General features: G+C 41.1%; 1 protein-coding gene across 3 annotated transcripts in view; it reads left to right on the top strand.

The window, feature by feature from the left end:
- Armc8 (armadillo repeat containing 8) overlaps positions 1–14,539 on the top strand; it is a 105,188-nt gene that overhangs the window by 88,338 nt on the left and 2,311 nt on the right. For all 3 annotated transcript variants that reach the window (XM_004624982.2, XM_023704991.1, XM_023704987.1), the window contains 3 exons: positions 1,698–1,793; positions 6,189–6,261; positions 7,372–7,465. In XM_004624982.2, coding sequence (XP_004625039.1) covers positions 1,698–1,793; positions 6,189–6,261; positions 7,372–7,465 — 263 coding nt within the window. The remainder of the gene's footprint in view (positions 1–1,697; positions 1,794–6,188; positions 6,262–7,371; positions 7,466–14,539) is intronic.

Here is a 14,539-nt window from a genome sequence, read left to right as displayed (position 1 = left end):
AAAATTAAAGAAGCGAATAAATATATGAAAAAATGCTCCATATCACTAGCCATTTGTGAAATACAAATTAAAACAACACTGAGATACCATCTCACCCCAGAAAGAATGACTGTCATAAATAAATCAACTACAACAAATGTTGGAGAGGCTGTTGGGAAAAAGGAACCCTTCTCCACTGCTGGTGGGAATGTAGACTGGTGCAACCATTATGGAAATCTGTGTAGAGACTCCTTAAAAAACTAGGACTGGAAATCCCATTCAAGCCAGCTATCCCCCTACTGGGAATTTTCCCAGAGGAACTGAAAACCTCATATCATAGTGATATATGTGTACCTGTGTTTATAGCACCACAATTTGTGATAGCCAAATCTTAGAAACAACCAAGATGCCCTTCACCTGAGGAATGGATGAAAAAGTGTGTGTTAATCTCTAGAAATAAAACTATATATCCTCTAGGAAATTTGAGTATTTAGGGCATAGTAAAAAACAGTTTCATTAGTTAGTTCTGTTAGCTGAAGTCTTACATAGAAAAGGATTAAAGTCCGAGAAAATTAATCCAGGCAGAGTGGCACACACCATATCTGAGCAACTTAAGGCTGAGACAGGAGAATGCCAGTTCCAAGCCACCCTGGGCAACATAGCAAGACCCTATTTTTTTAATAGTTAGGAAAATATTTAGGTCTATACCTTATCTCACATCTCATTCCTATCTTTGAGTGTTTGCTAACTTCCTCGGAACTCGGGGTTACTTCCTTAAGAAGCCTACTCTGACCCTTACAATAAACAGCAAGTGCTTTTTTACTTCCTGCCTTTTTGGTTCTCTATTTTTACTTTAATCACTCCTCAGTGAACTTTAATTGCCTATGCAATGGCTTCAGAGCCAGGGAGCATGTCTTCCTTGTGCACCCTGATACCCAGCAGCACATGACAGATAGTAAATTTTTATTGGATTGCTAACATTGCATTGGCATGGGCTAGCATTGCTAAATCTGGCATTACCTCACCCTATCTCTCCACCTTCATTTTAGTCCTTGCCACTGGCTTGTCTAGTGAAAATGAAGCATCTGACAAGAACAATCACTTCCTCTGAGGAGAAACCCCTATCCCCATTGTAATTATTCTCAATATATATCATCTTGCCAGCCAGGACGGACTCCCTCCATTCTCCATATCAGGATGGCCTGAGCTGAGCTCATGTGTACATTTTGCATCCTTTTCCTATATGTGTCCAGTAACTGGTGGACAGGGTAGGCCTTTAGCCAAAGGTTGTAAGCTTCAGTGTGTGTAGCAGCAGAGGCCTAGGGTTGGGAAGGAGCTGTGCTACCCATGGAATTTCTACTAGAAACACTACATCTTTGAAGAAACCTGTGGGTTACCCATGAGTTTCCCATAGAAATGATGTTTTCAAAAAAACCAAAGAGTAACATTAATTTTCTTTTTTATTTCTATGCTAGTAAGACCTGCATAGTACTTTGGCTTTACTTGGCTATGGGTTAATAATGCTCAGCAACAACCTGGGAGAGGTTGGGTTCTCTTGTCTAAGGTATTGGGTATTACTTTAGGCAGTGCCAGGAGGTGATAAGTAGGTTATCTGTAGTGGAATCTGTGAGCATCCATGCACCTCCAGGCATCCTTGCACTGCCCAGGCTCTGGGGATCCCAGAGCTTTCTTAATTGCTGCTCTTTGTTCTTTTCCAGACGCTATGTATCCTAGCCAACATAGCCGATGGAACAACAGCAAAAGAACTTATTATGACCAATGATGACATCCTGCAGAAAATCAAATATTACATGGTAAGCTTTAGTGATTGCCGCTTTAGAAGACAGGGACTGTAGAACTATTGTCTTAAAACAGATTGAGCATATATTTTAAAAAGAGTAAACTGTCCAATAATAGATTTAAGGAACTCTTCCATCCTGAAGAAACTGGAAAAAAGAAATATGTGAAGCTCAGGCTATTGGTGACATTTCCGCCTACCATTCCACTCCCTACCCTAGTCTTGGGCTGCTTGCCTCCCTCTTACTCAAGCACCATCGTTCTTTGACCTGTTTGCTCCCAAACACAACCTGCCACCTACTGCTGTGACCGTACTATGCATTATATCATTGCCCAAAACCGCTCATTGCCTAAATCTGAGTATCAGACACTCCTTTTTTTATTTTGTCAGTCTCTGAGCAGAATTCTAACCATGAAATAACCCTTCCTTATCTCTCCCACCACCAACCTGTCTTCTCTGCCTGCCCTCTCAAAGTCAGCAATCATGGAGGAAGGCACAGAACCAGGCTAAGTGGTTCACTGCAAAACCCAGATGGGCACCTTAGCCCTGAAAGACGCTTCGGTGAGTCTCTAGTAAGTTGCAGCCTTTGTTCTCCACAAGCATAGGTTCTTCTCCTCACTTCATTCTTTAAACTTAACCTCTTCACTCCCTTATCACTTTAGTGATGACCTCAGCTTTTTGTTTTAAAAGAATAAGAGCTGAAATTCTTCATTAGCTCCCTCTTGAGTCAAATCTATGTCCCATGTCTTTAATGTTGCCTGTCACATACCATATGACATAAACCATCTATATCCCCAACTCATCTTGTTCCTCTCTTCCTTTTTTTTCACTACACTAGCCTCTTTTAGTTCTTCAGTGAGACCATGCGCACGAGACCTTCACACATGCTAGTGCCTCTGGCTATATTTCAATCCCTCCTCCTTCTCATCCTTCAGAGCACAGTTGAACCGACACTTCCTCTCTGGACTCCTACCTATTTACATTATTTTTGTTACTGTATAGATTGTTTCCTTCCTTCTTTCAGAGCACTTAGCTCAATTATACTGCCATATCTTTATGGGTCTACAAAGTATCTCTACCAAATATAAATTCTATGAGAGCAGGGACTGTCTCAGCTTGTGGGGTTTTTTTATCCAATACCTTGTACAGTGCTTGGCCCTTAGTGCATGCTCAATAAATATTTGTTCAGTGAAAAGGTAGTGCTTTAACCATGAAGTCCCTATTTTTGCAATTCCAGAGCCACGCAGTGTGTTTTTTATCTCTTAAAAGTCTTCTTATAAGTAGTATAACAATTGACTGACATGCAAGAGGTCTGATCCAGTACTACCGAACACAAAACACGAAAGTTCTCATTAAGCTCCCATTCTCATTGAGATACACCTATTTGTCTGCCGGTGTTCAAGGTTAGGTTCTTAAAAGCATCTTCTAGACATGCTATCTCCTCTCTTACTTCTAAGATCACTCTTTAACCTACCTCATCTAGCCTTCATTCCCCATCCCTCAGGTGAAACTCCTAGTTGGGGTTAGCAGTAACATCGATGATGCCAAATCCAAAGGATAAATCGTCTCTTCTTTGTTATCCCACTGAAAGTTGACTTCAATACAGTTGACCTTTTCTTCCTGGAAGCATTCATGTCTCTTGGCTTCCATGGCATCATACCTCCTTACTTACTCCTGTTATTTCATACATGTGGCCCTGAGATCCTGGTTCACAATCTTACTTTCACAGTAGAACCTGTTAGAATAAACTTTCAAAAACTATAGCCTTGTCGTCTCCCACCCAAGACACTAATATAATAGGTTGTAGGACTGTAGCCTGGCCATCAGGATTTTTATTTTTTTATTTTTTTGCAGAACCGGGGAGCCATCAGGATTTTTAAAAATTCTCATATATCCTCCTGCCTTTTCAGTATCTTCATGTGGCTAATAGCTTTCAAGTTTGATGTTTTACAATTAATTCTTAAATAAACCCCTAAATTTAAATGTCTCATTTCCTGGTTTTTCTTGTTCAGTATAGTTCCATCTACCCCACTGCTGAAACTTGATGGTCTCTTGATTTTTCTGCCTCTGTCTCCTCATCAGTTTATCAACAGGTCCTTAAGCCTTTCATCCAAAACTGCTCTTGAGTTTGTTCTCTTCTTTACATCTCCACTGTTCCCCTCCCTGGTCCAAGCCATAGTACCTTGCACCTCACTGACTATATAGTAGCACTTCTTCACTGTTACACCACTCCCTTCAGCCAAAGTGATCTTCTAAAAGTATGAATCAAATCTTGTACCGCCACTGTACAAATTCTTCAGGGGCTTCCTCTGAACTCAGAATGAAATCCAGAGTCCCTACTCTGCCTTACAAAGAACCCACAGTTTCGTCATGCCACCTTCTCTGAACATGTAGCTGTTTTCTACATCAGATCATTTTGAGAACTTTTCCTTCTTCTTGGAACCCCTAATCTTTTGATTTTTGTGTATCTGACAACTGTCTGTTCCATTTTGGTTTTTAACTGTCTGTTTTTTAAGTCTGTTAAATATGATTTCTTTTAGGGCCAGTGAGATAGCTCAGCAGACTTAAGTGCCTGCTTAGGCAAGCGCAGGGTCCAGGTTATGATCCTGGCACCATATGCCATGCTGCGCCGCCCCCTCCCCAGGTATACCGAGCTGGTATACCTGAGCTGGTATACCACTGAGACCTAGTGTGGTGGTGTATGTCTGTAATCCCAGCACTGGGAAGGCTAAAAACAGGAAGATCACTATGAGTACATGATTGATTATATATATATATATATATATATATATATATATATATATATATATAAAATATGTATATGTGTATATTCTCTCTTTCAAACAGATAATTATCTGTGTACTCAACCAAAATTAAGTTCCCAACCCTCCACCATCCAATATTTATTTATTTATTTATTTATTTATTTATTTATTGTGGCCTGCTAAGCCCACCCTGGGGGCAGGGCTGGTACAGCATGTGGTGCTAGGATCAAACCTTGGTCCCTGCGCTTGCCTAAGCAGGTACTTTAGATTGCTAAGCTATCTCGAACCATCCAATTTTTTGAATAAATAATAAATAAACTTATATGTAGAAACTACTTCTTACAAAGGATATACAAGCTCACATATTCCCTTTATACATTATACTTACTGATAGCCTGAGGCTGAGAACAGATGATAAGCCTTATTCAGTGTTGTCTTAATCAGGCCCAAATTTGAAATCTCTTTAAAACTGTTGCCAGGTAGAAAAATCACTAACCTTAGAATTTTAAGGGAAGGAACTACATCCATTCCTTTGTGTCTTCTTGGTAGAGATGTATAGTCTGTTAGAAGATAAGTCTATCTTAGCCTTCAAGAAACTTGACATTGGGCACTATGGCACATTCCTATAATTCTAGCACTTGGGAAGCTGAGGCAGGAGGATCACAAATTTGAGGCCAGCCTGGGCCATCCTGAACTACAGAGTAAGACCCTGCCTCAAAAAAATAAAGAAAATAAAAAAGGAAACTATTAAGCATGTCATATAATTGATATTAATTATGTCAGATTCTCATAAATTATTTAAATATACTAGAAAGTGTTTTTTAATTGACTAGCAGGGATTGATTTCCTATCAGGTCCTCTTTCATTTAGGACAAAGTACTTTACATGCATAAGTGATCCTACATAACCAGAGATGATTATGCTTTCATAAAGAAAAATAAACCAGGGTTATGTTTTAGAAGAAAAGGAAAGGAGCTTGCTCAGTCATTGGCAACATTTGATACTTGTAATATTTCATAAGTCAAGTAGAGATTTGATAGTTTTGGGGCATACGCTTATAGAAATAAAGAAACTGAACATATTCTATAACTCTTAATTTCAGCAAGTAAAGTTAGGAGAGTAAACTGTGTGTGAAAGACCAGTTGTTATAGAACTTCCTGATCATATCTTCACTTTCTTTCTCAAAGAGTTATTGGATCCTGTTAAATAAAATACACAGTAGTTTACAAATCTGAATGAAGCCAATTTGACTGCAAGTGACCTAAAAGCATAACCTAAGTCAGAAGCATAGAATTGTCACAGGCCATTGTTTCCATGTGCACTAATTAAGTTATAAATTGCATATTACCTCTATGATCTTAAAGGTATTTTGTTCAGCTAGAGGTTTTATTTAGATTGATATTTGAATGTCTTTTGACAAATCTTGCAGTCCCTAATCTGCCAGACCAGCCAACCTGTCAGTGTTGTTGTTTGTAGCCCAGCCTTCACACTTATTAATGTTAACTTCAAAGCTTCTCATGACATGAATTTGTGGGTTCTGCTCCATACTATTAGAACTACCCATGATACATTACTAAAAGTAGGGGAGCGAGGTCTAAAGTAAGATTACCTCCATTTTGACTTTTATTCCTTTTCTGCATTGATAGGGTCATTCACATGTCAAGCTGCAGCTTGCCGCTATGTTTTGCATATCAAATCTTATATGGAATGAAGAAGAAGGTAAGAGATTGGTGAGATTTGTTCTGAGGAAAATCATGGGAAGACAGTCTCACAAAGGCAAGGAATTAAGCCTAAGTAGAGTTCCCATCAATGGACTACCTGTCCCTACCACCTTGTAGACATACTATGGCTTGAGAATCAGTGTGACTATCTCAAATCACCTGGGCTGAGCTCCCACCTTGGAGAAGCAAGTGACAGTCCCTGCATTAGGAAAGCTGATGCAGAAGACGCTCAGTTACGTGAAGATGATGAAGGGACAGAGGAAGGATGGGCCTTTTATGATAAGCATAAAGGGCACATTTGGGAACTATGCACAAACAAGAATAAAGGAGAAGTGCATTCATGAGTGAGAGGTAGTCTTCCTCATGAAGGAGCTGGTCTGTAATGATCAAAACTCTTCCACTTGGGCCAAATACTAGAATCACCTTGGGAGTTAGACTGTCTCAGGGTGGCCCAGACACAGTGATTTCCAAGTGATTCCAATATAGTCAGGCAGGTAGAGGCCAATAGGGGATCTCTGTGGTGGGCTAGTGGCAGTGAAATCACCTTGGAGTCTGAACTCTGTCCATAGGGATTTTGGGTTCCCTAGGTCTAAAGGGAGAGTGGTGTATGGATGATCACTGTAGGGTCTTCAGTGGGGAAGAAAAACTCCAGGGGACTGACTGTATTTGGTGCTTGTGTCCAGAACAAAGTGGAAAGAGATGAAATTAGATTCAACTCATGGGGCTAGATACCAAGCAGAATCTCTGTGCCAGACATACAAAGCCAGGTCTCAAGGTCTTGGTCTTGTTGGGGAAACAGAGCAGTATGAATTGGAGCTGCCCCTTGTGCAAACCAAGAAGTGTTTGGAGGAAAGAAGCAAGAGACAATAGAGGGGAAAACAGGACATCTTTATAAGAGAAGATGTCTGGCATGGCCAGGGCTATATGTTTTGAAAGAAGTGACAAAGGTGAGGCCTGGTGACAAAAGGCTTTATGTTAGGCTAAAGATTTTGATTCTCTAGTCTATGAGTCTAGCAGCAGAATTCAGGATATGGACTATAGGAAGGAGGGCTAAGAGAGTACCTGTCTGCATCATGTTCCTAGTAACCAGGTAGCTTTAATCTTTTAGGTTCACAAGAACGTCAGGATAAATTACGAGACATGGGCATCGTAGATATTCTACACAAACTGAGTCAGTCACCAGATACAAACCTTTGTGACAAGTGAGTACCAAAATGAAAGAGCCTTGCTTTGGGCTATGTTGGATTTTTTTATGAAGTGTTTTTAATTCCTTACTAATTCAAATATTCTAGAATCTTTTCAATTCTGAATTTCTTAGTATCCTGTGAGCCAACTGTGTCATTTGAGTGAGATGTAAACTAACAATTACCAAATTATTAAAGTCTACTTATTAAAGTCTTATTAACACATGTCTGGGCCGTCTTAGTGGGTAGCTGGAGAAGATGCAGGTACCATCCTCTTTCCTTCTTTTGATCATTAGAATAGTAATCAGTGTCTTTCTGAAAATCAGAAAGACTAATATCAGAAACATTGACTTGGGGCTGGCCAGATAGCTCAGCAGACTAAAGCGCCTGCTTACGCAGAGCGCAGTGGCCAGGGTTCAATCCCTGGCCTGCCATGCTGGCCCTGATCCCGGGAAGCACTGAAATGGCGATTGAGACTGGCCATGGTGGTGCGTGCCTGTAATTCCAGCACTTGGGAGGCTGAAATCAGGAGAATCACTGCATTCCTATCTGCATAGTGAGACTCTGTAGACCCTATACTAAAATACATTAAAAAAAAATTTTTTTTTATTTGTTCAAAACTTCACTGCACACTGCCCTGTACCAGCCCAGCCCTGCAACTGGTGATGTAGTAGTAACTACTAAACAACCCCATTCTCAAAAAGCTTATGTGTCATGGAAAGGGCAAGAGTTATAGTCAGAGACCCAGATAAATTCAGAATAGTGGAAAATGTTCCTTCTAGTTGTGTGTACTGTCTTGGAACAACCTTCATATTCCTGTTCCAAGGAATTACTTCCATGTGTAATAGCAGGGAACATCAGATTTTTGTTCCAGACTTAGCCTTGTAGGATCTGGCTCTGGCCTTCTCATTCCCCAGCCCTCATGTCTGCCCACACCCCAGTAATAACTCTGTACTCCAGCCATACTTGCCTGCTTCAATTATAAAATCTTTAGGTGCTTATACATTCTGTTCTATGTGATTTACCATCCAGCCCTCTCCTCTCCAAGTATCCATTCATTCAACAGACTTTTTTTTTTTTTTTCCTGCTGCCCTATTTACCTACCCTCACTATTTTAGGTTTTAGAGATACAATGGTGAACAAACTTAGTGAAGTCCTTGCTCTCATGGAATTTTAATTCAGTATATAAGACAATAAGCAAATGAATATGTAAGACAGTATCAAGTACCATGAAGAAAAATAGGACAGAGTAGGGAAATTAAATAAGCAAATACTAGTTTCTATATGGTTGAGTTAGTAAAGACCTCTCTGAGGATGTGACTAATCACAAACTTGGATGGGAAGTGCAAGAGTCTGCTAGACAGGAGTTTTCTTTGTCATTTTCCTTGTGCTGAGAGACAGCTACCCAGTATCCACAACTTAAGAGACAGCAGGTTTATTTTAGCTCATGGTTTTAGCAAGGTCTGAGGCAGAAATGCATAGTGAAGAGGGTAGAGCAGAGGACAGCTGCTTATCCCATGACAGCCAGGAATCAGTGAGAAGGGAGGAGTCAGGGAGGGAATACACCCGTCTGGGTTGTATCCCCAGTAACCTGCCTGCAATCAAGTCCTACTTCCTTTATCACACATTTAGCTACATAACTCATCAGTGAATCAATCTTATGATGAGTATAGTGCCCCCATACTTCAGTTACCTTCCAAATACATGAAGCTTTTGAGGGATTTTTTTTTTTTTAATCTAAATTGCAGTATTCTGTCCCTGACCTCCAGAAGATTTATGTTGAGGTTATTATGTAAAAATTCATTTAGTCATCTGTAAGAGCTACCAAAGTCTTTAACAGTTTTAACAGTGCTTTTAAAAGTCCAAATCCTTGGGCTGGTGAGATGGCTCAGTAGAATAAGTGCTTCCCTGGCAAGCGCAAGGGCCTGAGTTCAATCCCCAGTTCTGCAAAAAAAAAAAAAAAAGAAAGAAAAGAAAAGAAAAAAATCCAAACTCTCCTCTGAGACACAAGGCAAACCTTAGTTGTGAGTTCCTATAAAATTTTTTTAAAAAGTTAAATACTTCCACCCTACAGTGGCATAGGGCAAACATTCCTGTTATGAAAAGAAAATAGGGATATAGAAAAAAATGGGTCCAAACTAAGACCAAAAGCCAGCAGAGCAAACATTAGATCTTACGGTTCCATGTGCACCACACGGAGCAGATTGTTAAGATGTGAACTCCAAAGGGCTCAGACATTCCTAAGGCAATGCCCATTGCAGCTCTCATGTCTTCCTGAGCTGGTTACACTCACTCTGTATGACTGTCTTTAGCAGATGATCCAAGTTCCTGGCGTCACCATGTTGTAGGCTTTCCACTGCACTCTTGGCTTCACTCTCACAGCTTCACCTACTACCCTCTCCAATGCACACTGTTTGGCATTGCAGGACTTCAGAAATCTGGGTGGAAGCCTCCCTGACCCTATAACTATTACATTTTGCACGTGTGAAAAACCATCACTGCATAGATGATGCTAAGGTTTGCTGCCAACTTGAGCAGTGTTCGTGCCCTAGAGCCATAGCTGCAAAGGCCTCTGAGTGTCTGAACATAGTAGAATAAATCCCTGGGAACCAATTCGTTAGGTGGATTGTGAGGAGAGAGGGCTCTCACCAAATGAGATCTTTACAGTGTACCTTTTAGCCTGGGCAGGGTAGGGTTATTCTGAGATGCTCTCAAGCCATCTTTCTTATTGTCCTGATATATTGTTTGACTTCTTTAATTCTAATATTTTTAGCAGCTATGCTCCCATGTCTCCAACTTTGCAGGTGCTTCCTTTCCAATGAAACTATAAACTTTTCAAATTATTTGACTGTGCCATTTGCTCAGGCTAAAAGCAGCCAGCAATACTCATACACAGCTTGAATGTCAGGTTGCTTTGAAGTTTCCTGTGACAAATTAATTAGCCTACTGTCCTTAATGTCAGTCTCAGGAAATGGACAAAATGAAGACAAATTTTTGTGGGGTATGATACATGTGGTCTTTAGTACAGCTGCCAGTGGAGTCCTACTTCTGAGCTCTGACCAGTGTTACTTGTGGAGCTGTGCTTACAGCTTCATTAGACAGTATCCCCAAACCTTTCCAAACAATTCCCATAAACCAAAATGTGTCAAGTGCAAGCACAGCCATGACCCACTTTTCTTGTGCCAGTGTCTATCTTAGTCACTTTCCAGTAGCTGAGACACAGTACCTGACATCAACCTAAGGAAGAATGTTTTATTTTAGCTCACAGTTGTAGTCATGGACAGAAGGTTCCAAAGCAAAAATGCACGATGAAAAGAGCCAGAGCAGAAGACCACAATTCATCCCAGTGAGCCAGGAAGCAGAGAGAGAAAGGAGCTGAGAAGGGAAATGCCCCCAGGGACCCACCTCCAACCAGGCTCCACCTCTAAGAGCACTGTTAGCTACTGAACTCATCATTGGATTTATCCACTGCTTCCTTGATCTAGCCACCTTCCAACACATGAGGCTTTTATGGGTCCTTTTTTCTTCATCTAAGCCACAATACATATTTGCATGAAGAATATTCCAAGTAGACAACACAGTAAATTCAAAAACCTTGAGGCAGAAGTGAACTCGGTATGCCTAGAGAAAAGACCTATACAAGAAAGGCAATGAGGCCAGAGAAAAATAATGAGGAAGCACATAATCATAGGTGAAGGAGCCAGAACATGAAGAACCTGGTAGGCTGTAGTGCTAACAACTTGGGCCTTTAGTCAGAGTTTAACAGGAAGTCACTAGAGAGACGTTGAGCAGAGGAGGCGTTATCTGATTTGAACTTTTAAAAGATCACTTTGGTGGCTTTCTACAGAATCATCTATAGTAGAGCAGTAAGGGAGGCAGGGAAACCAGTTAAAAGGCATGTAGAAATGTAGGTAAAGATGAGGGTGGCCCTGGTGGAAGTACTGAAGAAGAATGAAATTCAGAATTTATTTATTTTTAATTTATTTAGTACAGGGTCTTACTACACAGCTCGGACTTGTAGTGATCCTCCTGTTTTCAGCCTCCCAAGCACTGGGATTACAGGCATACACTACCACACCCAGTCTCAATCACCATCTCAGCATTCCCCAGGGGTGGGGCCAGCATAGCAAACTGGGGATTGAACCCCAGCCCCTGCTCCCTGTGTCTGCCTAAGCAGACACTTTAATCCACTGAACTATCTGGCCGGCCTGAAATTCAGAATTTAACCTCAAGATAGAACTGATAAATTTGCTCAGGGACTCAATGTAGGATATTTAAAAAAAGAGGGAAGGAAAATGCCTAAGTTTTATCCCAAGTAACTGAGTTGAGAATGTTGCAGTTCACCAAAATGGTGAGGAACGGGCTGGTGAGATGGCTCAGTGGTCTAAAGCACCTACTTAGAACAAGCTAAGCTAAGCAAAGCACAGGGACTGCGGTTCAATCCCCCAGCACCACATGCCAGCCAGCCCCGCCCCCTGGTGGGCTGAGCTGGCCACACACACAAAATAAAATAAATAAACAAACAAATAAATAAAATTTTTTAAAAAATGGTGAGGAACAAAGGAGGAGTAGGGACAGTTGACAGTTCTTACTTGGATGTGCCAATTTTGTTAGATCCATTGGATTCAGGGGAGAGTGGGGGGAGAGATACACATTTGGGAAGTGTTTTAAGCATTGAAGTTTGCCCAAGTCACCAGGCAAGAGCAAAAGTGAAAGGAGGGCTGTCCAGATAGTTCAGCAAACTAAAGTGCCTGCTTAGGCAGGCTCAGGGGGTGCTGTGTCAGCCCCACTCCTGGGGTGCCCTAAGAGGGCAACTGAGACTGGGTGTGGTGGTATGCACCTGTAATCCCAGCTCTTGGGAGGCTGAAATCAGGAGGATCACTACGAATCTGATCTGTGCAGTGAGACCCTCTAGACCCTGTACTAAATACAGAAAAAAAAAAAAAAGAATGAAAGGAAAAAGGAGTGCATAGATCTGGGGCCCTCCCACATGTAGGGAAAGATGAAAAAGATCAGCAAAAGGCAGGAGCAACCAGTGGCATCAGAAGAGACCTAGACACATAAGTGTCCTGAAAGCAAGGGAAGGAAATGGGAAGACAATGGCCATTCATCCTTCAAGTCTCAGATCAATCTGTCACTTCTTCCAAAAGCCTTGCTTGACCTACTTCCTCTCCACACAGGCTGTGCTAGAAACGCTCCATGTTCCCTTTGCACCTGCAGAACACACCACATTGTTTCTCAGCTGTCAGCTTGTTCTGTCTTCTCTGCTGAAGGGAGGAGGTGCTTATAACTGTTCCTCAAATGAACAGATATTCCATACTTTCTGAGGCACACAGAGCAGGATGGTCTTCAGCTTCCCTGAAATTTCCTGTCCTGTAAGTCAGAAGACAAATTCTTTAATAACTGGAGCCCTAGGCTGTTGGTCAGATGAGTGTGTGATATCAGGCAAATGAAGGCCAGCTGCAAAGGATTTAAACTTTCACTTGAGGGTTGGATCCTCTAACTTGTCCCCTGCAGCTGCTGGCTTAGATGATAGGCTCTGTCAGCCCACTTCTGGTTGAGAGCCATGTCATTCACTGGAGGTTTTCTCTGATACTTCTTCAGAACTTCAGTAGAACTCTGAAAACAGTTCTACTTAAAATAGTTCATGAGGTGATCTAGAATGCTAAAAGAAATGCCTCACCAGCCTTAAGTGGGGTAGGTACAGGGAGGAGAAAAGAAAAAAAAAGGAGAGGGAAGACAATCAAGGTGAGAACTATCCAGCATTAAGACCATCTAAGAAAAGGTAATCTTTTTTCCAAAACCACCTATCGGAAAGATATAGGGGTATAGTTTCTAAGCCCCCAATAATCAAATAGAAATCATATAATCAACCACTGAGTAGGATCTGGAAGAAATTTGAATGGAGGTTTCAAACAGTAATACAGGATTTCAGTGAAGACACTTAGGTAACATTTTATTATGATGTCTAATCAGACATGTCTCAGGTTCCTTTTGTCTTTAAGTCTTTATGATCCTTTGACTTTCAAGCACGTACAGTTGAGCTATTACTAATGAGTGTTCTCTATCGTAAGGTCACAGGGCCTCTGGTCTGCAGGGGTTTGGGTTCCCACCTCCAACACAACTGCTCTTTCTAGCTTTTTCATGGATATGAGGCGGCAGGTAGATGGTCATTAAGAGGATGGGGGAGATAGCTCAGTGGCATAAGTGCCTGCCCGGCAAGCACAGGGTCCTGAGTTCAATCTCCAATACCAAACAAAAAAAAAGAAAAGAAAAGTACCTCTACTATCATTGATAATCTTTCTGAAAATGTCCTTATAGAACCTCACTTTTCCATACGTAGCACTTTCTGTTCAGATGGTTTGGACTAACCACATCTTCATTTTTATAGAGTGTTACATAATTGGAAAACTCCTTAATATACCAGTTTAAAAACTGTAAATTAAGTCCATTTTCTTCATTATAGAAACCACACTTGAATCCAGCTTCTCAGTATACTTGGTACTATTTGCATCATTGATAGTAACTGAAACTTTTAATCTTTTCTTTCTGTAACCCAGAAAGGCAAACCATTGCTAACATCAACTTGATAATCCCACCATTGCATTCTTAGGATCAGCCCAAAGGAGGTCACTCTTACAAGGATTGGGTAGGTTGAGGCACTGGTCATATTGCATCCTTTCCTCTTCACCCAGTTATCTTTTTTTCCACTTACGATCCATGTCCCACATTGATCCTTGAGGTCAGGGGTGATGAACAGAACAAAAGGAACTTGCAACCTTGCACAGATCTGAGGCATTTGAACCCTGACACACAGCCTCATCCCATGGGCTCTTGGCTCCTTCCTTGTACCTTCTGTTACCATGTAACACTTTTTCTCAGTCAGATTTCTTTGCTTCTTAGCACCCAGAACCCTGATTGTTCTCCCCTACTGTTGTGCATCACAAATAAGTCCTTCTTGGCAGGAAGAGGAAACAAGGACTTTCAGATCCATCACAAGTATATGCCAGTGATGAAGGAAGAATAAGCATAGAATACAGATTGTTACCAAGTTACAGCAGGTTTAAGGGTAAGGACAGCTGTCCAAGAGAA

The sequence above is a fragment of the Octodon degus genome, unplaced genomic scaffold, assembly GCF_000260255.1.
Source record: "Octodon degus isolate 3935 unplaced genomic scaffold, OctDeg1.0 scaffold00008, whole genome shotgun sequence".
NCBI classification, from domain to species: Eukaryota; Metazoa; Chordata; class Mammalia; order Rodentia; family Octodontidae; genus Octodon; species Octodon degus.
The sequence above is the reverse complement of the archived record's forward strand: the minus strand, read 5'-3'. Positions and strand labels throughout refer to the sequence as shown.